At 36.9% G+C, this 24,404-nt stretch overlaps 1 protein-coding gene across 3 annotated transcripts in view; it reads left to right on the forward strand.

Annotated features, from left to right (window-relative positions):
- The window catches only part of Arhgap15 (Rho GTPase activating protein 15), a 627,570-nt gene that overhangs the window by 304,896 nt on the left and 298,270 nt on the right, over positions 1–24,404 (forward strand). For all 3 annotated transcript variants that reach the window (XM_021155710.1, XM_021155709.1, XM_029472910.1), the window contains 2 exons: positions 5,966–6,064; positions 7,169–7,292. In XM_021155710.1, the coding sequence (XP_021011369.1) occupies positions 5,966–6,064; positions 7,169–7,292 (223 nt within the window). The remainder of the gene's footprint in view (positions 1–5,965; positions 6,065–7,168; positions 7,293–24,404) is intronic.

Here is a 24,404-nt window from a genome sequence, read left to right on the forward strand (position 1 = left end):
AAGGAGACTGAATTTGAGATGGATAGACTTGATTAGAGAATCTTTTCAGTGGTTATAAATGCCCTAGAGACCCAGGAAGTGATCTAGAAGTATAACCACAATGACCTGCATTTGATCATCAACAGCAATGAGTATGATGCAAGATTAAAACAATGTTAATCTGAATTGTTTTTCCTTATAAGCTTTTATTGCTTCAATTTTAGGTCTTGCTATCTCATTATGACATAGTCAAAATATACATCTATTTTATTCACTGAGGATTAAATAAAGATATGGCCAAATTTAATATCACAAAATAATTCATGTTCACTTCAAATAAATGTAGTATATTTTGACATAACTTTTTATTTCTACTTAATTTGATTCAAGTGAAATGATACCATGAAGCCCAAAGTATCTCCAAATGTAATAGTAATCGCATTTCCTTCCTCTTACTTGTTTCTAGAAATGCTATAGCCATATCATTTAATATGCCTTGAGGCTCCTTGGTCATTTGGCATATTTTATTATACATTTCCTATGCATAATTTCAGCATACTTAAGATGGAATATTTTCTTGGTTCTTTGTCAAATGCTAATTCTAAGCAAAATGTGAATGACATCCATGCAATTGCAGGGTCTTTTTAGTTGTTTCTATCATTTGAAATTTCTGAATGCCTCAGATTGGCCTTAAACACTTTTTTTTTTCATAGCAAAGGAGTAGTTATTTACAGAAAGAAGAGAAAAAAAAGAGATAAATATCAGGATATGGATGTTGTTAATGTTTTTAACACTCATTCTTCAACATATCAGTGAGCAAGTGAACTTGTTTGTCTCGGATCATTCTCCTAACTTCTGTAACTGAAGTGAAATCATCATGAGCCTTTTCTGTAGACACATGTAGTTCTCCATTGGATAGAACTGTGTGCTTTCAACTGTTGCGCTAGAAATCAAGGTCTTTGTAATCTCTTAATTCTATCACTTGAAGTGATGCCAATGTGATAGAATGGCATCAACATTTTCCTCATTTACAAAATTACTTTACAGTGTAGAGAAACTGCACTGGAGATGTTTACTAAGTTCTTTGAGATCGGTAAAACTGGATACACTTTTCATGACACGTGTAGTGTCAATACCCTTAATACCCTGACCTTCAGACACAATCAACCTTTTAAAATAACCAATCAAGGCCAACAGTTATACAGAATTCCAAGATGTAAGTGTAACCTCTGTAATCACTCCCTCCTTGTCATGAGCACGGTCTGTGCTACTTACACTGGAACCTAGAGTAAGTCATTTTCTATGGTTATATATCTATATCTATATCTATCTATATTTATATCTATATATACATTACATACATATATATTACATCCACATAGCCAAACAGATTACCAGTTAAGGGTGCTTTCCCCCTGTCCTTCATTGAAAATTCTTCAGTCCTTGTTTATAACTAGATGTATAATCAACTATGAACATACCATAGACGTGGAATTATCAATAGCATTTATTCTGCAACTGAAAAGATGATGTTTCAGAAAAAGACTCAGGAGCAAAGTGATGCTCTTTGATTTCCACTGACTGCCCTATGCATGTTTGCGTGTTCAACTGGAAAAAAGTCAGTAATATTCATAATGAACAAATTATTAAATATAGTTTTCTTGTACATCGATGCACCCATTGGTAATTATCATATTTATTTAGCTACTATTAAATTCAAATGTGTACAATGGTTAATCTCTGTAGCCCTGAGCAATCTCGATTTTATTCTTTGTTATTTTTAATTTTCCCCACTCTGCACAATAAATGTATATCTGATAAGCATAAAGAGTGATGATTTAAAAAGAGTTCATTTCCATGCTAATAAATAAAACCACAGAATATTTTTATTACTATAAATGTCATTATATATAGTATGTTTTCATCCAAATTAAAGCCTAATACTCCCTTATTGCTGGAAGTGATACTTGAAAACATCAGAATCAACGTCAGCTAAAGGTACAAATACAACCCCTTAAAAATATAGACCGTTACTTCTGAGGACATTGTCAGTTTACAATATTCAATTCTCTTTTTTAAAAAAAATTGTTCCACCACAACTCCTATCTGTGGAATATGAAGGTTATAAAAAACAGCCTCTGTCTTTGGAGGGATTGCAAAGACACAGACCGATGTGCCAAGCTCATGGGAAACTGTTGTCAAATGGCTTTCAGAAAAGCCCCAGGAATGTGCCTGCTCTGTGTACTGGTCAGTGGACTGCTTATATAATTTTTTGACATAAATCCGTTGCAAAGTGGAATTGAGATGGGTCTACCCTTCGATTGAAGCTGCTTGAGGCTTTCAAGGGGCAATGGTGGAAATTTCCAGACACTATTGCTGTGTTCTCCCTCATCATTTACTATTTTAATGAACAAATGTTGTTTGTACACACACACATCCAAGAAATGTTGGATTCAGTTTCTCCAGACAAAAATTTAAACAAGTTGGTTACCAACAATGCTAGTGAACTTTCCAAGTGCTGCTTTGCTGACTTGAAATTACCACAAGGCGCGTGCGCGCGAGCACACACACACATCATAGTGCCTGGTAGAGATGCAGGATAAGATGAAAGTGGGATGCAGAATGGAGGCCAGCAGCTTTTTCAACAACCTGTTTTATTTTCTATAAGTTTTGACTTCTTTGCCTTAAACTTGCATTTACCAAATAGCACACGAAGAAGGGGCACATTGCATGGTTTACCAGAAGACCCCATCTGTTCCTTATTGTGCATCAGCATAGACTGGCATCATGTGTTATTCAATCAGAAGATTTAGTAAATGTTACCATGTTTACTGATGTCCTCCTCCACTGCCACCACCACCACTGTCCGTGTTGAAAATCCAGTTGCTCAGTAAGCAAATATGATTCACAATCCACTTCTCAGAAATTCGAAAGAGGCACGAATACAAAAATGTAACTTGAAAGGCTGAATTAAATGCACTTTACTGGGCAGGGATTTGAAAAGTACTTTTCTGTGTGAGTCTGGAATAGAGCAGAACAAAGTCAATTACTGGCTGTAATTAAGAAGTGGATGCATTTAAACTGTAGAGAGCAGCAGCAGTCTTCTCCACACTGCTGCCTAGGAACTCCAAAGATTACAGGGAAGGCAGAGAGGAAGGTATGCGCAGGACGCCTCTGCTAGGGCAATTCAGAGGAGCTGCTTTCACACGTCCCCTGATTTGAGCTTCCCTGAGTGGATTTATAAAGCACTGTTTATGGATGATTAATGCAGTAATATATTTAGACAAAGAAACTTTTAAAATGCAGCTTATGTTTGGCTATGTGAGCAGAAAAAGACCCATTCTGAAGTGTGCATCTAGCATCAAAACAGTCAAGGCAGTGTTGGAAACTGTTTACCACAGTTTGAACTGTTTACCACAGTTTGAATTTACTAGGGCAAGAAATGGACTATGCTGCCTCTTTTGTAAACCTTCAGAATATAGTAAATCTAATTATATTTTTTCTTTTCCTTTCAAATGGTGTTCCCTTTATAATTTTAATAGTGTTTTATTTATACTGGTATAAAGTATTATATTATGCTGTACTTTGTGCTTTGCAAAGTCATTTCTCTTTATGTATAATAACAACTTGTAATATGTATAAAATATTCATAATCAAAACATTTAAATTTAGAATTAAGGTAAAAGTTGAGAACACTACTGGATTTCGTGTGTTAGTTACAAGCGACCTCGTGTTTTTAGGTTTTAGCTTCTGAGTCAATACTTTAAAAAGTAAATATTTGAGATTTTATATAAGTAAGGAGCATTGAAATGGCATTTAGGTAATTAGAAAAATATTATCCTGGCTTTCTTCATGGGCAAATGGCTATTTTTATCCATTCCAAACTTTACATGCCATTTGAGTTCAAAAGAATGCGAGAAAAAAGACTAAGTAGCTCCAGTGATCGGTCAGATTTCAGGATGGGTAATTAATTCTACTACTCGCTAGCTTTTCCTTTCTTTTTTTTTATTGAATATTTTATTTATTTACATTTCAAATGTTATCCCCTTTCCCAATTTCCCCTATGGAAACCCCCTATCCCATCCTCCCTCCCCCTGCTTCTATGAGGGTGCTCCCCCACCCACCCACTCCTGCCTCCCCTGGCATTCCCCTACACTGGGGCAAGGGCCAGGACCAAGGGCCTCTCCTCCTATTGATGTCCAACAAGGCTACATATGTGGCTGGAGCCATAGGTCCCTCCATGTATACTCTTCGGTTAGCTTTTCCCTTCTTAAAATGTGGCCGCTTCTCTCTTTACTGAAGAAGGAACCAGAATGGCCACAGAACTCCTGTCCCCTAAGAATGTGTGCTTGGCAGTCCTGAGTACTATTGCATCTCTCTAAAGGTTTCTGAAAATAAATAATAAATACATATATATGAATGTATTGTATGCAAACAAAGATTTTTTTTTAAATCCCAAGATCAACATCAGAAATTTCTGGAACAAAATGTTAGTCTATGTGAGTTCATATAGCATTGATAGTAAATCTAGAGACTATAGGTCATTCACTGTGTTAAAGATTTTGTAACATCTTAAAACATATTCATCTTATATATAGTTTAGGTTACAATGTTGAGGTGAGTCAATATAACTGTTGAATTTATACTAATAAATATTAATATATACTGTGTTGCTATTTATTTGCCATTGATACTGATCCAAGAGTGTCAAAATCTTTAGACCAAATAGCCAACACATGAACATATACTGTAATAAATATTCAAACAATTAAATATACTTGTCTACATTAATTGAAATTATAACCTATTTATACCTTTAAAAACATTCAAGATACTGGTGTTAAATGTTGCCATAAAAAACTACCGAACCTGCAGAAAAAGTCATTTGGGGTTAGCACTGTCACATTATTGACAGAATGATAAAGCCAGTCTGAAGTGTGATTTGTGATGTTTCCGAACCTGTCGCACATTTTGCCATTCATCTATTAGAGCACATAAGCCCGGCTGACTGGATCCTGATTCAGCTTCTTGAAACGCCAGTTTTATAAAGTTCTGTAGTCTGGCTTGATGTGTGACAGTTGCTAAGAAATGTCGGTCCTCTTGTTGAAAAAAAAAATGTCAATGATACAAAGGGAAAATCTTCACAGTTCAAATTGATGGCCTCATACAAAAAGCATGGCCACACCTACCCTAACCAAATTTTCCCCTAAAGGAGCCCTTTATGTAGGAAATCCAGAGCATTGTTTGCTGTGTTTCTATATGGCTATATCCTCTCTCATTTCTGAAGGGAAAGATCCACTGTGATGAGGATGGTTAGTGGTACTAAGCATTGCCAACCACTTAACAGCACTGGGAGGCTGGAAGCAATGTTGATTTGATACTTTCTAGCTAAGGTTCAAATATGCAAAATGACCTTTCTTGTAATATACTCCCTTTGTGAGGAAACTGGCCTTTTATGATTTTCCTATAGAGCTTTACTATAGGAAGGCAGAACCAGCCAAATGTTATTCACCAGAATGACCTTTTGCAAAAGTAGGCATTAGGCTCTTTGGTAAAAATCTGTTTTGGGGGCCTCCATAAAAGGAAATCAAATATAGAGATACTATTAGATTTGAAAGAGCCAACAGCACGCACAGAACGAACTCCAACACACTCAGGTGCATTTTCTGTTGGCTTTTAACTTATGTGTGTACTGTCTGCACCCTTCAACTTCCTGACTTCATTCTCCTGAAATTAGAGTAACTCACCTTTAACCCTGCTCTGAGTTAACTTTTCTATTATTAAAAGAATCATGTATTTAATATGGCATAAAAAAACAGTTTATAGAGAGGAGTTCAAAATGACAGCATTCTCCTTAGTTCCCAGAAAGACAATTGCTGGAATACAACAAATATGTCCACATGATGAACTTGTCCTTGAAGGTGATATTATTAATGTAAGAAATATATCTAACATGGTCTTCTTACCTGTCCATTTTTCCTCTCAGATCACAACAGTGTCAGGAAATGAGTTCCTTCTACAGTCAGATATTGACTTCCTCATATTGGATTGGTTCCAAGCTATCAAAAATGCAATTGACAGATTGGTATGTATCTGTTTGGGCTGTTAACATTTATTAATTAAAATGTAGTCATTTAAATCTTACTGTTCAGGCATATAACATTCACACATGTAAATGGATCTTATGTCTGAGAGATGCTAGCGATTTTAAGCTTAATAGAAAGCACGAGGAACTTTCCTTCCGACAAGATTTGTGAGGTAGACACCATTTCATCTTTCAAACGAGCACTGTTCTTATTCTGGAATAGAGCATGGTCTCCTTTTTCTGGAGGTTGTGGAAAGCACTCAGGTGCTTGAAAACTATATTTTCTGTTTATTGTAGTATCTGACATATGTTATTCTGGAAATTAAGTATCTTTGTATCTGCGACCATAGTTACTGTTATAATACCACAAGGAAAAATCATTCACACGTAATGTTATTATTTTCCAACTAAGCTAGAATGATCTTCTCACAAAAAAATTAGATACCTAGAACGTTAGAAAAATAGCTCAAAGTATGCATTCAGAGTACATGTTTTTAAGGCTTAAATAATTTTACTTTTATTTCACTTATGTAAATATATAATGGAAAAATATTCTTGAGAACTTTTAGTATGCTCTAAAACAGGATAATGTATTTAAACCCTTTCATTATATCTCTTAAAAGATCAAACTGTACAAATTAAAATTGTTTTTCCATACTATCTACAGAATCCCCAATATATAGACAATAAAACATGGATTATTATCTTTAAGTATACAATATAAGGCCAGAAAAACTTTAAACACTGTTCGCATTTTCCCGATGCATAATTTGGGGAAGATGGTTTTTCTTTTTCTAGATCTTTTCCTTGTCTGTTTTCTCAGTACTAGTAATGTTGTCTATGTGTGGGCCCTGCTGAATTCCTGAGAGGATTAACTGAGTTGATATATGTACAGTTCTTTGAATAATTCATAGCATTTAGTAAGCACTATTTGGATGCATGAATCAGTATAAACACTGTGCTTAGAATACAGGCCATTACCCAGCCACACACACACACACAAAATTAACTTACTCAAAAGACCGGTTAAATTTAGCATCAAGATAAGACACAAAACTGGCGTATTCTTTCTTCCTAGTAAAAGGTACTCTCTATTATTTCTAGCCAAAGAATCCAAGTTGCGGGTCCCTGGAGTTGTTCAATTTGCAGAGATCCTCAAATTCTGAACTGCCGAGTCATGGCCACATCGATAGAAAAGAACAGAAACCAGAACACAGGAAGTCCTTCAGTAAGTGTTTTCTTTGACTGCTCCTTTTACCTCTGTCTAAATGCAGAGCTCATGAAATATAAATGTATTAAAATGAGATTTAAGCCAAAGCCAGGCTACTTTGGAAGATTCGTAGCCATTTCTTACCTAGGGATTCATGCGCTGGAGGGCAGTCTGGGCATTCGGCTCACATCATTGTTGGTAATATCTTTTGAGAAAATAATTGTTCCAAGGTCATGGTCTCTGCTTACAGCAAACCTCTGAATCTCTGAGTAATCACCACAGAGTTCAGATTGGTGATTGATTCTGAGAGTGGGAAATGTCAAGCATCTGGCATGCTGACCATTTGATTTTCATACATTAAAAGACAAGAGTGACCATCAGAGTTGGCCCAACTAAGCCAACAGCTTTTGCACCAGTCCACACTTCCAGAAAACCAGGGAAATTTAGAAATATACATTCCAGAGTGGACAGGAAACATGAGACCTGAATGAAGGGGTTATCGAAGTTACAGTGAGTTCTGCTTCCAAAGCAATTGATTAGGAATAACAATAACTTATAACACTTACATTATGCTCTTCAAAACTTATTTCTTTAGCCAGCCTGCTTCTTCCTCAACAAAAGAGGATGATTAAAACATGTCACATGTAATCCACACAGGAAAACCGAGCACTAGACTTCGGAAAGGACATGTAGATATATTTCATATCAGCCAAGTCTGTCTTTAAAATTATAGCATCTTCCCTAAACCTCCCACCCAGCTATTTTTAACCATTTTTTTTCTAAATGGAAATATAGCTATATCCTAGTTTTTGAAACTTAAGGACAAGTCAGTAAGTTAAAGAAACACCAATACATGAGGTGTAAATAAAAATGTACGGTAAATGAATATATTTGTTTGTTTATAACACATAGGGGTCATTAGAAAAGATGTGGTTGTGTATGTGTGGCAACATCTCTTTCAAAGATGAATGATTAAGACCCAGCGTTCTAGAGGCTGATGTTGAATTGAGGTCCTTTTGAAAAGAGGGAACTAACTGTCAAGGGGCCTCTGCCATAGTTTTCTCCAGCTACCAGAGACAGATTCAGCAAATCATCTGCTTAATGCTGCTGTTTAAGAAGGTTGTAACTGCCTATGGCCACAAAGTCCATTGGGTGTTGGTGAAGACTCATCAGTGCCTTTTTAAGGGCTATTATTTGGAGTTAAATTCAATAGTATTTTCCTTTAATTCTTGAGTTTCTGTCTTTTGTTGCACCTGGGATGAGGTATAAGGGAACATATCTAACACAGCCTTACAGAGTTAGGATTCAGTTATGAGTCAATACTTAATGTTAATTATGTAAATATTTTGTTGTAAACGCACAAGAGTTTGTGATGCAGTGATTAGCGGATCTGCAATCTGAGATTTAATTGAAGTTGTGGAAGAAAACTTGACATGCTTTTAAACCCTGAAGCAGTGTGTGTGTGTGTGGGGGGGGGGGGATCACAAAGGCATGTTTGAGAAACTGAGGCTGACAAATGCAGCACTGAACAGTAATTACATGAAAAGTGTTAGAATGTTTCCTAGAAAAAAAAATTCTATTAAAAGAAGAGTCAGTCTTTCTCTATAGTTAATGATCCCACATTAGAAAAGAATATTATTTCCTAAAAGAGCAAAGTCTTTCTTAAAGATAACAAATGAGGCAGGTATTTTTTCAAGTCAAAATCTCCTTGATTGAACAGTGACTTTTAAGGTAAAACAGCCCTAGCCTAAGACAGCACTTTGTAGGTACTATTCTCTAGGTGCTGTTCCAAGCACTTATAATAACTGGGTGGTCCCATCCATCCAAAGAGATTGCTGCCATTTTTAACCCTAGATTGTAAATGTGGAAGCCAAGCCATCTAAAGTGTGGAAGACATTTAAGAGACACATGTCAAACTCAGGCAATCTGCTTTTACAACCTGTTCTTCTAACTATATGCTGCAGTTACGTGAACAAATAAAAGCTAATCTGTTTCAAACTTGGACCTGGGTGGACATTTTCTAAAAAGTGAAAATAAAATCTATACACATCAGTGCACCTAAACCAAAGCCCAAACACTTTCAGATAGATTTTCCTAGTAAAATAAAAGGGCTGCTCAGTATTTAATGCTAATCCTAATTTTCAAAAATATTCTTTTTTCGATATCGTCTCGATTATCTACAGTTGCAAGACTTCTTTCAAGTTAGGGCATAGTTAGTTACTCTCTACACCAAGTTACATCTAATCTCATGCTTGTCTTAATTTCACTTGGAAGCCATAGTGAGTAACCTATCCACACATTATTAAATTAGACGATGAGTTTAAAATAGTTACTAGCATATTTATATTTGATTTTTAAAAAACTTTTTTTCAAGTAAGAAGTCCCACGTATGAAGCCCTTCTGAACTAGTCCTTAGATTAGAATGCCCAAAGATTAAGGTTCTTAAATCATATATTAAGTTTTAAGTCACTGTCTGGGGATTAAGTAATTATGTGGAGTCGGATTCACAGTAACTTCTTCCTTATTAGTAGTCCAAGCACAAACTGTATTGTCTGTTTGCTGCCTTTGGCTTCCTGTGCCCTTGATGTTCCCACGAGTTTTGTCGCCAAGATTGTAAGCAGATAAAGCCAGAATTACTTTTTTAAAAAGCCATGTGAACATCATTAGCAGCTAACAGGTGGTCATGTCTTTGTCCAGTTTTTTCCGTTTAACATGGGAAAAATATGTTTTCCCAATGAGTGAACTCAGAAAGTTGTGTTAAAATACACTTTCCTTTAAAAAAAATATGATTCCAACCTGCCAAGGCTATCAAGTACTAATCGGATATTTTAAGATATCAGTTGAGTCTAACAGACAAGAAGCCAGAAAATTCAATGCAAGGGCCAAATCACTGTGAGAAATTCAGGACAGCAGCCTGGGATGAGAGTAGGAGGTCAGGTCTCTAAGGAGGGCTGCTATGGAAAGTGAAGAGTCAATCAAACATAGTGCTCACAGATTTCTCCAAGGAAAGCGAAAGTATCTCCCACTGATGGGAGAGAGAAAAGGCCCAAATATAATCATGGCATCCGATTACTTTGGAGAGCTTTTTTAACTTTTTCCAAGAGTTCCTTTCCAGATCTATAAAAATGGGTCCGATAACATCCTTCTAGGATCATGTGAAAATTTGAAATTAGAGATGTAAATACTTAGTTCACAGCAGGCACTCAATAAATAGGAGCTCTTTTATTATCCTCTATGTCTCCAAGCAGATGGCACCAAGAAGGGTATGAGCCAAGGGTGGTGTCTGATGGAAGGCTGGAGCAGGGCACACATACTCTGCATCCTCCTCCCCAAGGGTACAGGAAATACAGGAGAGCAGCCAGAATTGGAGACGAGAGTCATAGCTGCAAAAGTCTAAATGTGAGCAGCTGGTCCTTCCCCTGGCACCTCACCAGGTGAAAATGGCAGCCAGGGCATTCTTGGGAGCAGCATATCAGGACCCAGTAGAAGGGAGCCAGGAGATGCCCTTGATTACCTAATGCCCAGAAGAGCACGTCATTAAGAAGTCCAGCTTCAGCATCCAGCAAGCACTTCAAACAAAGCTCTCGTTTATTCCGTTACTCACCGCCATCGAATACGAATCTTGTTTCTTAACAAATACCACTAAAATTCACCTGCCTTTGCTTTAAAATAAGGACCCGGTCGAAAATGTGATCCTTCTGCTGTATTCTTTCTCTCATGCCTATAACATTGCTAAACTACAAAATCTGCAAGTCTGAAGGATAAATTTTATATAAAACACTTTCAACCTTATAAATGTACACACTCAAAAATAGCACATATTTTAAAAGTCACATGGTACTAGAACTAAAAGAAAATGAATTTCCCCTTAGATATTTTAATAAGTTACAAAAAATATGTTTTGGCAAAAATTTTAAACTATTTTAGTGTGGTTCTCTCAATTTCAAATACTTAATGATGACTCATACACCATAATGAAGTTATAGGGATGAAGATAAGAGTAGAGGTCTTGAAGGAGAGCCTAATACAATGGTAATAGTTGAAAATCTGTGAATCTTTAGTGTGCCATGCAGTAGTCATTATCTTGTCAAGTTCAAAAAAGATTGAGAGATAAGTCATGATATTTTGCAATAATCTAAATAACCATAGTTCTCAACAGCAATAGCTAAAATATGACCTCATAGTAAACTGGTTGCTTAGATCCTCACACACTTTCCTAAAGAAATCATACACAAGGTAAAAATCACATTGGACCTTCCACAGCCATTTACAGTGCTATCTTTAAGGAGCAGTTTATTCTGTCTTTGCCATACCTCTTGCCTTGAGAACTGGGACTTCCCAGTAATATTTCCCTACAGCTTGTTTCCTCTTCTCTCATGCCTACCACTCCACCAAAGCAATGGGGATCTCAGAATGTTTCTGTCCAGAAATCTTAAACCCTGAGCAATACCGGAAGTGGCAGGGAATGTGATGCAGTAGCTCTAAAGCAGAATGACCAGGATGGAACAGAGAACATAAAAGCTGGGGAGGAAGGCTTTGCAGGGTATAAGGAAGTGAGTCTCCAGCAAGGCAAGAAATGGATACAGTGTGTCTTAGTTAGGGTTTCCTTTGCAGTGAAGAGACACCATGACCATGGCAACTCTTACAAAGGACAGTTCATTGGGACTGACTTAGAGTTCCAAAGGTTTATTTAATTATCACCATGTTGGGTGTGGCAGTGTGCATGCAGACATGTTTCTGAAGATGGAACTGAAGGACAGCTGAGTAAGACCATGTGTCATACTGGATGGAGCTTGGGCATATATTACCTCAAAGCCTGCTTCTACAATGACATGCTTCCTCTAAGAAGACCACAACTATTCACACCACCACATTCCTGGTAGAACAAGTCTGACGGGATCTACGTGGTGCATATATAATCGATTATGATACTATCTTTTTCATCTTTTTTGTTTGTAGCTTAATGTTTTCTATTAAACACTGACACAAAGTTAAATATTAAGTATTTCTGTAATTCAATAAAAGAGTATTCACACTTTTAAACTGCAACATTAAACTTTTAAAGAAAGACCTAATTTCCTTTATGATTTATATTAAGGCCTTTAAAACATAATCTTAACTCATTGTTTTCTTACTTGTGACCACAAACCAATATTTTTTTATTCTTATGACCCTTATAGCCTTTATGGGTAAGTATCTATTTAAGAAAATAATATGTTTTTATTAATAGAAAACTAAAAAGTCCTATTAATTTCTCTGATAAACATGTAACTAACAATTGTTAAAACACACACCAAGAAGCCTATCCTGGAGTTTCATAGAATATATATAATAAAGATTTCTTATCATGAATTTCATATGAAACAGTGTAACCCTGCCAATGATTGAAAATATTAAGATGAATAAGCCATCTGCCAAAAAATAGGAAACAATATTAAATTTGCAAAGTTCTAGTTCAGAAGACAAATAAATCAAATCTAGTTAAAAATGAAAAAATATTTTACTGAAAAAAACAAAACTTACATTATTAGCATAGTTTACTATGGGTGATCAAGTCATTGGAAGATTTGCAGGATAAAGTCTCTCTGTTTAATACTTTGTTTGTTCTCCCTCCCCCCACACAAAAAGGAAGTACATCACTTCTGGTACTCATTTTATTCAATAACACTTGAGGAAACCTACTGAACAAAAATCTAAAGAATCAATAACTTCAGTTATTTAAAGACTGTTTGTTCATTGTTCATTTTTCATAGGCTAAGGAAGTTCTTCATTGGAAAATAATTTAGATGGTTCAAAAATGTATATTAAAAATGTTATTAAGGCTACTGTTTAAATTCAGAAGAGGAAACCAGTAAAGATTAGATACATACTTGACAAAACCAGGCATCTATGTGACCTTCACTATTCTTCTATGAGTCTTCATGGTAGCTAGCAGAAAGTCTCTACTTTTGTGGGACCCATGGATTGTAATTTCTTCAAAACATTTAGTTCCCCATGAATCATTAGATACAAGACTTAGTTATGAGCGGAGCAAAGCAAGTTCTGATTAATCTCTTGTTTCCCATCAAAGGAGCTGATCTTACCCTCTGCCCTTTGATCACCCAGGGCCATGTGTCTGGAAGCATGAGCTATTCTCAAGTCCATGTAACCCTACAAGTGCACCATTGCCAGATCACCCATCTTCCTCCTGACCCTGGCAGTAACACTGTGACCATATTTCTCCTGAGATGAACTCCAGTTAGTCAATTTCTGATTTCATTAGGTCAAGTGGCAATTTTCTTTCAATAATAGGCCAAATCCAGAGGGCTCCTTGCTCTACTCTTCAACAATATTTCCTAAACATTAGTACACTGTTGTGATTATAAACAAAAGAAAGTCATCCTCTTTGAATGCTTCTAAAAGTTTTATCCTTCCTACTTGATGACTGAGAATTGGCACATGATAACAGTTTATTATGAAGTTAAGCCTAGGATAGTCACTCATTATTGTCAACTAAATTTAAAGTGGCCTTTCTAAGCATGGTATTTGTAGCTTTCTTACATTCTCAGCTTTCTGTGTCAAGAAAACACAGTTTGGGATGCAAATGATAACTTATTCTTCCTAGAGCACTCAAGATTCATGTGGTCCACTTTTTTTCTAGACTGTGAAAACTTGTGTTGTGATTCTTTTAAAAACCTAAAAAAAATATACCTTTCTTTTTAAGTCATTCTGTCAGGTGTCCAAATGGATCCCCCCCCCCCATAGGGAAGTATTAAATGTAAGCATGGAATTGTTAGTGGTTTTGTTTTGTTTTGTTGTTTGTTTGTTTGTTATAGAAAATAAGTTTGTTTCTTGTTATTTACAGTATACTCCACATCCTTTATGGAAAACCAGGCATCACTTTCACCCAACCATATGATGATAATCTGAAAATAATAAATATACCACTCAAAATTTATTTTAAAAATTGTGATCTATAACATTAAACATCTCTATTTTCCTAGAGAAATGGTTCATGGATAGTTTGAATGTTTTAATGAATGTTTAACTAAAGGACACATTCCTATATTTTAACTCTCTTGCTGAAAATAGATGTATTCTATCTGTATACAATATTAGTTGGCTGAAAAACCAAGACAAAACTTGAGATTCTGTGACTATCAGGAAATATATACTAAGATTTTGCTGTGGGTACTAATCTTGGTAACACACACTTATAATCCTAGCACTTAGGAGATGCATGCTAGAGGATCAAGAATCCAAGGCCATTCTTTGTTACATATTATGTTCAAGGTCAGCTTTAGAAAACAAAGAAACAGAAACAAAAAACCATCCTGCTATCTGACATAGAACCCTTCCCAAACACCAAACCAAGGTCAAAGAGTGAAAGCAAAATTTTTCCTCCTCGATCTTCTCCTTCTATTTTGTATATTGCTTTTCAAACATTTCCAAACTAGTCAAATAGAAAGATACGATCCCATGTGTCTCTATGAACAGTTCTTTATTATCTCTGTCTTCCCCAAAGCCCCCTCAACCCAACCAGCAAAGCTCAATTTGTTTTCCAGAGAAATGAGCTAATGACTCTGATCCTCACCTCAGCACGCTGAAGTCACCTAAGTCTACCTTGTCTTCTCCCTACTGAGATAACATCCTTTACAACTCACCACAGGGCAGATCCCTCAATATTCTATTTTAATATCCTATTTGTTTTAAAGACTTGCAATGGTTCATACCCATTCTTGAGACTTTTTATGTGTACTGATTTCAAACTGTTAACACTCTATAACCCTACGTGCTAGAATTATAAGTGCGTGCTACCAAGATTAACAAATAAAATTTAGAATTGTACAACGAAGGAAAGGTAATAGTTTTGATGAGTTTGAGAACTGAGAAGATAATTTTCTGTAGAGTCAATTTGCTTACAGAAATTCAACTTAAAATAGGAGTTACAGAAATTCTGACCCTCATCACTTTCTTTGAAAGCTAGATAGATTTACATAAGAAGCAGATGAAAGAGTCAGAAATTTTGATCACTTTTGTTTTGTTTTGTTTTGTTTTGTTTTGTTGTTTTGTAGATGAGGCAGGGGTTTGTTGGGCTTACATTTCTGGGTCATAGCCCATCATTGAGGGAAGTCAGGGTAGGGACTCAAGCAGGAGCTTGTAACAGAAACATTGCATGCTGGTTCCCTCTTCAGCTCCTGCTTAGCTAGCTTTCTTCTACATGTGAAGATTCCTTGCCCAGGGAATGGAGCCCGCACAGTGGGGATGGAAACCCTTCATCAATTAACAATAAATACACCCACATACTTGCTTATGGATCAGTCTGATCTGGGTAGCATTTCAATTAAGGCTTCCTTCCCAAATGACTCTGGGGTGTGTCAAATTGCCAATTACGGCTAACTGGGACAGCTGCTAATACATTGACTTTTCCACTTTATGTACTTGAGCACCATTCTGAACCCAAAATGCACAACTATGTGGTTTAGAACATTTCTTAAATGTACTAAAATCGAATTGCTACTTAAATGCAATAGATAGTTTGATGTAATTATTAAATAACAGGAAGGAAAATTTGGGCATGATGGCTATTTTCTACATTAGATCTAAAGGTAATGTAAGATCAGGGTTTATGTGTGTCTAAGGTATTTGTAAACTTTATATTATTATATAAATACTTGATATGATGATTTCCGTGAGTGAATTTTGAGTAAAGTCTTCATAATTGTTTCAACTACAAATCCATCAGTTGCTATATTTAGAGCTAAGAATAAAAAATATACTTATTTCCACATTTTTATTAGCTCTTTGATAATTACACACAATGTGTTTTGATCATATCCACTTCCATATATGCTTAGATTTATGGTGTTCATTACGGGGTAACCAACCCACCAGGGGCTTCACTTTTAAAGAGAACTTACTCTTCTTCTCCCACTGGCTCCCAGTTGTCAAAGGCTCCTTAGAAAGAGTAGGACTTTGGGACTTTGTCCCCACTTCATGCTGGACTTTGGTCTGACACACTGGAGCTTAGATAAGTCTTGGGCATGTTGTCTCTACTGCTGTGACTTCCTATGTGCAGCTACCCTACATGTCCAGAAGATGCTATTTCTTTGTAATCTTCTTCCCACTCTGGCCCTAACACTCTTCCTTCCTCCACAATCATCACTGTGCCTTCAGAAGAGGTTGGTTGTTCAATATAGATATCTTCCTTAGGGTTGAGTATTCCACAGTCTCTTATTCTCTGCACCTTGACTAGTTGTGAGTCCCTGTGTTGCTTGATATATACTGCACCAAGAAGCTTCTTCGGTGAACGTTGGAAGGTATACAAATCTATGGGTACAAATGATAAATCATTAAGACACTAGTGTCATGTCCATTTAACAGAGTAGTAGCTACAAATTCTCTCCAGGGACTCATAACACGTGTTTGTAGCCTTGATCGCTTTGATCACATGGTTAAATATGGATTTGAACTTATGGAAAGGGCCCTAACTCTGGCAAAAAATGTGGTTGGTTATTCTCATGATATGCATGCCATTATTACACGTAAGTAGTTATGTTTTGCAAGGGCAGCCATTGCTGTAGAATGCACAGCTGGTTAATACTCATGATTGTGTTTCTCCTCTGGTAGCATGCATTGTATCTTTTAGTACTATGAAGGCTTAAGGAGTGGGCCTGAAGTTTCCAGGTCAGTACCAGCTTGGTTTCATATGTATGGTGCCTTCAGCAATAGAGTCTTAGTGTCAAGTTCTAGAGAATAACCAAGAACATGGACAGTAACCTAGTTTGAAGTCTATGGAACCTCCTTGCCACCGGGCGTGGTAGTGCACTCCTTTAATCCCAGCACTTGGGAGGCAGAGGCAAGAGGATATCTGAGTTCGAGGCCAGCCTGGTCTACAGAGTGAGTTCCAGGACAGCCAGGGCTACACAGAGAAACCCTATCTCGAAAAACCAAAACAAGCAAGCAAACAAACAAAAACAAACAAACAAACAAAACGGAACCTCCTTGCCAATAACTCCAAAAGAGGAAACCTAATCACAGCACTGGGTTCTGTGTTTGTTGTCCTATAGTGTCAAGTAAAGGCTCTGTTGCCCTATTATAGAGAACTTCCATTTAAATTAATTTTAATAAAGGTTCATTTTAGGGAGCATCTACAATGATATGTTTCCATATGATTTTTTTTGAAATTTCATAGTGTTACTTATCACCCTGTACATTTTGCCCTAGAATAAATACAGAATAAGCAAATGTATAATCTGTCAAGGATTTAATTTTAACATATTTTTATTATTCAGTTAGCTTGGGACATATCTTTTATTTTCTCTTTTCTTAAGGGATTTGGTGTGCCATAGAGAACACTATCATTCAGATACACGGGCATTTATTACCTTATAAAGAGTAAAACATAAGTCTCTAAGGGTCGCATCTTTGAAAAGTCGATTCTGTTCACGAGCTGACAAACATGCCTAGTTAGCCACTATGTACCTTGTATACAAGCTACCATGCTTTCTAGAGGAGGTAATCCTAGGTGATCAAGGTATTGGTCACTTATTTAACTCATGCTGATCCACTAGATAGTGAGTGCCTAAGGGAAATACACTATGACCTTGTGAAGCTTACCTCTTCCCATCCTAGCTTAGAAAACAGTCTGAAACACAGGAACATCCATGCTCATATCAACGTGAATAGGTGAATAAGCAAATAACTGGGTAAATGAGGGGAAAGTCCCAAGAAAAGTACACATGCTCCACTATGTTCATAGCAGCCCTATTTATAATAGCCAGAAGCTGGAAAGAACCCAGATGTCCCTCAACAGAGGAATGGATANAGAAATTATGGTACATTTACACAATGGAGTACTACTCAGCTATTAAAAAGAATGAATTTATGAAATTCCTAGCCAAATGGATGGACCTGGAGGGCATCATCTTGAGTGAGGTAACACAATCACAAAAGAACTCACACAATATGTATTCACTGATAAGTGGATATTAGCCCAAAACTTAGGATACCCAAGATATAAGATACAATTTGCTAAATGCATGAAACTCAAGAAGAATGAAGACCAACGTGTGGACACTGTGCCCCTTCTTAGAATTGGGAACAAAACACCCATGGAAGGAGTTACAGAGACAAAGTTTGTAGCTGTGATGAAAGGATGAACCATTTAGAGACTACCGTATCCAGGGATCCATCCCATAATCAGCTTCTAAATGCTGACACCATTGCATACACTAGCAAGATTCTGCTGAAAGGACCCAGATATAGCTGTCTCTTGTGAGACTATGCCGGGGCCTAGCAAACACAGAAGTGGTTGCTCACAGTCAGCTATTGGATGTATCACAGGGCTCCCAATGGAGAAGCTAGAGAAAGTACCCAAGGAGCTAAAGGGATCTGCAACCCTATTGTTGGAACAACATGATGTACTAACCACAACCCCGGAGCTCTTGTCTCTAGCTGCATATGTATCGAAAGATGGCCTATTCGGCCATCACTGGAAAGAGAGGCCCATTGGACTTGCAAACTTTATATGCCCCAATATAGGGGAATGCCAGGGCCAAAAGAATGGGAATGGGTGGGTAGGGAAGTGGGGGGCGCTATGGGGGACTTTTGGGATAGCATTGGAAATGTAATTGAGGAAAATATGTAATAAAAATATTAAAAATTTTAAAAAAAGAAACAAAGAAAAAAAAAAAGAAATGTACCACGTATGTACACGCAGCAAAGCTTTGTGTCCTTCTATAAGTAGTGTCTGAAAAATGGTTTATATTCAGAAAACAAACATTTGAAAGCCATCGTCTACATAAAAGTATCAAGTCAAAGAAGGTTGTCAGAAAAGGGAAGATAAAATGTCCTCCAACTTAGTGATGCTGTGACACTGTAGGACCCTTTTAAATGCACAAGAAAGAAGGATGGCAGAATACTTGGAGTACATAGTAGAATAGGAATCCGAGAGCCAGAGAACAGGGGTTTAGAAATTTATGAACCTACAGAGTACAAACTTTGGGCAAACAACTAGAACTCAGGCTGGCAAGGAAGTATGAACTATTTGGCCAAGGGCTTTCACTGTGGACTTCCTATTGAAAGAGACAGGAGCTTAATGATGCTCTACAATGTAAGCAGAATATGTTAACATTGCTTAAGGTAAGTACAGATAGTAGAAAACAATGAAAGAAAGATCCGAGGTAAGAAGATACTGCAGCAGACCAAGTGACAGATGCTGCAGGCCCAAGCTAGCAGTAGGAACAGAGACAGATTCCAAAGATTGCTGAAGTAGCAGGTTTTCCTGAAACATATTGGAAGGATTCTTGACAGTGCCAAAAATTCCATTTCTTCTGTGTCTTCAGAAATATAAATGGAAAGTTCAGCAGAGTTTGTGTCTAACCACTGGTTTTCAGAATTTACTACAGTCTTGCTACACAAAACACAGTCAAGGGAGCAGTAGCAAACATATCATATCATCTGGGAGCTGGTTCATAGGAGAGAGTAGTACCCAAACCCCAACCTACCCCAAACTCTCACTAAGCAGAGATGGCATTTCTTTAAAAAGCATTACTTTATGATTTATGTTTGAGGATGTGTTTGTGTATGTGGGTGCCCTAGAAAGCCAGGCAAGGACATCAGATCCCTTGGAGCAGGTTTTTCAGGTAGTTGTGAGTCACTTGATGTGGGTGCTGGGAACTAAACTCTCTTTCACAGGAAAAGCTATAGACTTAGTCATCTACCAGCCCCAAGAGACTGCATTTTAGTATATAAGCTACATATATGTTAAAGTGGGATAAATACTTTACCATGTCACCTCCAAAAATAACCTCCAAAATCAGTTTACAGAAAGCCAGAGCAAAATCCACTTTGAAGCATGGTCTAATGTCCCCTCTGTAGGGTTGTTGGCTTGGCCATTTCCTGACAATTCCTGGCTTGGTATGGTAAATATTCATTTAAATACACCACTCTCTTCCAACTTGTGATGACACACAAATTGCTACAAGATGAAGAACTATACATTTCCTGTGCACATTTGCTTGCACTGTAGACAACACTGTATCCTGAACACTGAAATGGCCAGGACAACAGCAATAACACAAATATGTTTCAAAAAATTAACTAACCTCACCCAAATAAAGAAATAATAAACCAAAAATACCATCAATTCCATGAAATATTCTAATTTCCAGATATTCCACTCACTCCACATGCAGAATGTGTCTGAAATTCTGTTCATCTTTCACATGACCCCCTATATTAAGAAGGTAAATTCTGATAGTTGACTCACTTCTCCAATGACAAGAATAATGATATTTGATTCCTTCGATTAGATTTCTGAAGCTTTGTATTGTTTTTGAGCACTGTAATTCACTCCCCATCAGGCTTCCAGGTTAGGTATCTTATCTGACTGACTCATGGTTCAGCTGCTGTATTCCTACATAAACCTGGCTAAGTAGCATTTCAGTGGTGCCTGCCAAAACAGTCAAGGCCCAAGAGGCTACACTTAAGTCAGGCTGTTTGGAAAAGTTGCAAGGAAAACAAAAATAGGCTCACATTTGTTTTCCCATAAATGGTGGGCAAACTTAGAATGACCTCCGTTTCAGCCTTCTAGTAGCAAATGGGTTCATCTCTAGGAAAAACTGCTAGAGGAAATATCTGAGAGGAAACATCACCTCAGGTGTATAAACCTGGGAACTGAGACCAAAATGATAAATACCTTCTCAGTGAATTTTACTAAAAAGGTATTCCTAAGGATCAAGTCTCTTCAAATCCCATTGTGCAGTCAGAAGGCAAGCTGTACTGCCTGGATAGTGTCACATACTTAGCTTCATACTTCATGACAACTCATGCAGGAATACTTAATATTATTTTTTTTTCCTAGTGTGTGCCTGTGTTTGTTATTGCTATTCCATGCCTTATTTTTAAATTGAGTGTAGCTGATTTCTATGGAAAGATTTGACTGAGAGTCTAAAGAATTCCGTTTAAGTCATTTTCACTGGGAAAAATCCAAAATGTTAGTCAATAAGCATTAGATATTAATCATGCATGAGTGGAAACATTAAATTTTTGGTTTGCCTTCCAGAATGGCAGGTCAGTAAACTCATATAATAATCTTTTTTTTGTAAAGTCGATAAAATTTTATTTAAAGAATTTAAAGTATTCTTTTCCTGTCCTTGCAGGTCACTAGGGTTCAAGATCTCTGAAAATAGCCCTTTCTCAAAGAAGGGTGTTTACTGTAGCTATGCTATCAGCTGTTTATTCTTTTATCTGTCTTTAAATTAAAGACACATAGTCATGACAACTTCAAAGTTCTCCACCAGAGGATTTCCAGCAATGCCTTCAAACAATTTACATTAGGGGCCATTTAACGATAGGCCCCTCAGTGATGGTACTGCACATCTCTGGAGTTGTGCCTTCTCACATTCATGCCTAACACACTCAGAATACTTATCTGTATGTGGGATATGCCAGTGCTCCATTGAAACAAACATTCCTTCACAACTATCTCCAGCTCCAGCCCCATGGTCAGGATAAGTTTTATTACCACCACTGTTATCCCTTTGGGCTAACTTACCTTTTTTGGGGTACATAGCAAAACTCATACTAAGCAATGAATTCTGGGTTATATGCAGAAATGATGTGTTTTTGTACCTGTGTAATCTGCCTCTTTTTACTGCTTGAACACACGCACGCACACGCACACGCACACGCACGAGCACACGCGTGTATGCTACCTTATAATAAATAATGTTTGTGATGATATAAAAGTCAACATTTTCATATTCTTCCAAGAAGCTATTAAACTGCCACTGGAAGAACAGGCTGGAGCACTTGAGTGTGTGTTTTCTGGTGTGTATGTAACTTAGAATCAAAAAGAAAATGTTCTCTCTCTCAAAACTTGTACAAGTTGGCCCTTCCAGCTACGGTAGTTTTCATTGCTCAACAGTTTCTGGCTATATTTTTAATATGACAAGCAGAAACTTACTCATTTATTAAATGCAAAGTTTACAGAAAATTAAAGCATAAATGTGCTCTTTATACTACAGTTAACGACAGTAATTTGTGACAATCTAAGGCAAATCCATTCAGGGGAAAAAATTAAGCCAAATCACTTCTCTAAATTATCGTTGCTTTCCCCTTCCTTGTCTGGTAACGACTTCTCATCTTTGACTTTGAAAGCCGTCAGTTTAAACTTGGTTCTTATTCCAGTGGGCTAATCCCCTTTCATAAATCATGCTCCAGCGCTGAGGTAATTTGCACATCGTTTAAAGGATATTTGCTTTGAAATCTTCACCTCAAGCCCTGTTGTATATCCTTTCTCTCTAAAGACTTGTAGTATTTGTTTTGTTCTCTGAGGTATAAAAGACCTGGATAAACTTTATTCCTGTTGTTTCAAGATTAGTTAACTAAAATGCATATTAATTCAGCAGGGACAGGGACAAATCTCAGTAAAGATGATCACGCACAAGCCCACGGGAATAACAAAGTACAAAACCGTCAGTCTTCAAACCTCCTTGGACTTGCTCAAAGGAGTATAGGGGGATTTAGATTTCTAGAATATGTCTACAAATGTAATTTCTTTGTTGTGGCGAAGAGGAACTATGCTGATTATTTCTCCCCAGAAAATTGATTCTAATTTATATTTGAACAAAAATTAAGCTGTCTACAAAGTAGTTCTTCAGGAAGACAGAAAGTACAACAGAAAAATCCATCCTGTGGAACATTCGATACTAAACATTATATACCTGATATGCTGCCAGTTTTATTTATTAGTTTATTTTCTTATTTCAAGTCCCAAAATGAAGCTGTGCAGTAGAACATCTGTTTCTTTTTCTCTGAAAAAAAAAAAAAAAGAAGGTGAAATTGGTCTAATTTGACAAACTCAGAAGTAGACACATGTAGGTAGAGTTGAATGTTACTTTTACATTTCTCAACTCACATTTTACTATTTCATAGTAAACTTGTCAACCACAACTGATTTCTACGGCACTAATTTCTGGGAGATGGTTAAGGTTTTCCCTGATACTGTCTATGACAGAGAGTGACCAGAAGCTCCTGGCACTTGTATGCTTATATGGAAATGACTGAGTGGAATAGAAGGTAATAAATCACTCATGCGGATTCACAGCCACCCACCACCCACAGTCTTGCTCTACTTTTCTTCTTTACAAGTGTGGGAATAGATGGCTCCCCAGTCCTCAGGGTGCCAAACTTTGCACCATTAGGAAAATCTGCAAGTAGCTTGATTTATCTTCCACACTCAGTTAGCTAAGACCCAACTAAATAAAACTCAGCAGGAACGAACTTGACTTGCTAAACTTTTTTATAAAAAAAAAAAAAATAGGGAGATGTGACAATTACAACTTCCCTTCTCTGCTACTTGACTTTCCATTGGAAGTGAAGCCTGTTGTGAAAAAATATTCAGATAAGATCCCAAACCATAAGTGCACGGCTCACAATGCTGACTCTTGAGTTTTCATTGTACTCAGAGGGTTGTCTGCTGCTTGCAATTAATCCAGGCACAATCCCCTTGGTACTTTGGGGAGAATGCAGAAGACATAGCCATTTTATAAGTTGTAAACTCCTAAATTACCCTAAATTAGAGACACTATTAATCGAACACTTAAAGATAGGATCTGCCTATTGTGTGGGCTCATCTTCCCCTGATGGAGAAATCAATTAAATATTTAGGATGTGGAATACCTTCCAGGTTGGATAAGGCATTGCATTTAAATTATGGTCCTCCAGTCCAAAACATTCAAGGGGATCTTAACGGATGGGAGCACATTACTGTCTCTTGGATTGGGTGCATTAACACTTTAAAAATGAATGTGCTTCCCACGGTTTCCTATTTGTTCCACCAGCTGCCTGTCGATGTGGCGAATAAACAGTTTAGAGATAAGTATGTAAAAGATGCATGTGTACCATGCTGTGTGATGAGGTGCGTGCACCCTTATAGGAATAGACTCCAATGATGTCCCAGTCAGATTTATTTTTCTCAATTCCCCAGCAACTTTAAATGTGTGAGCTTGTCTGATCAGGGGACAGTGGAAAGAACTGTACAAATGAGGAAGTTGGAACCCTCATAAAGTTCTACTTACTTAATTGTTCTACTTCTAATTGTTTATCATGACTTTATACAATTTATCTTAATAAGTTAACAAT

This window comes from Mus caroli, chromosome 2 (assembly GCF_900094665.2).
Source record: "Mus caroli chromosome 2, CAROLI_EIJ_v1.1, whole genome shotgun sequence".
NCBI lineage: Eukaryota > Metazoa > Chordata > Mammalia > Rodentia > Muridae > Mus > Mus caroli.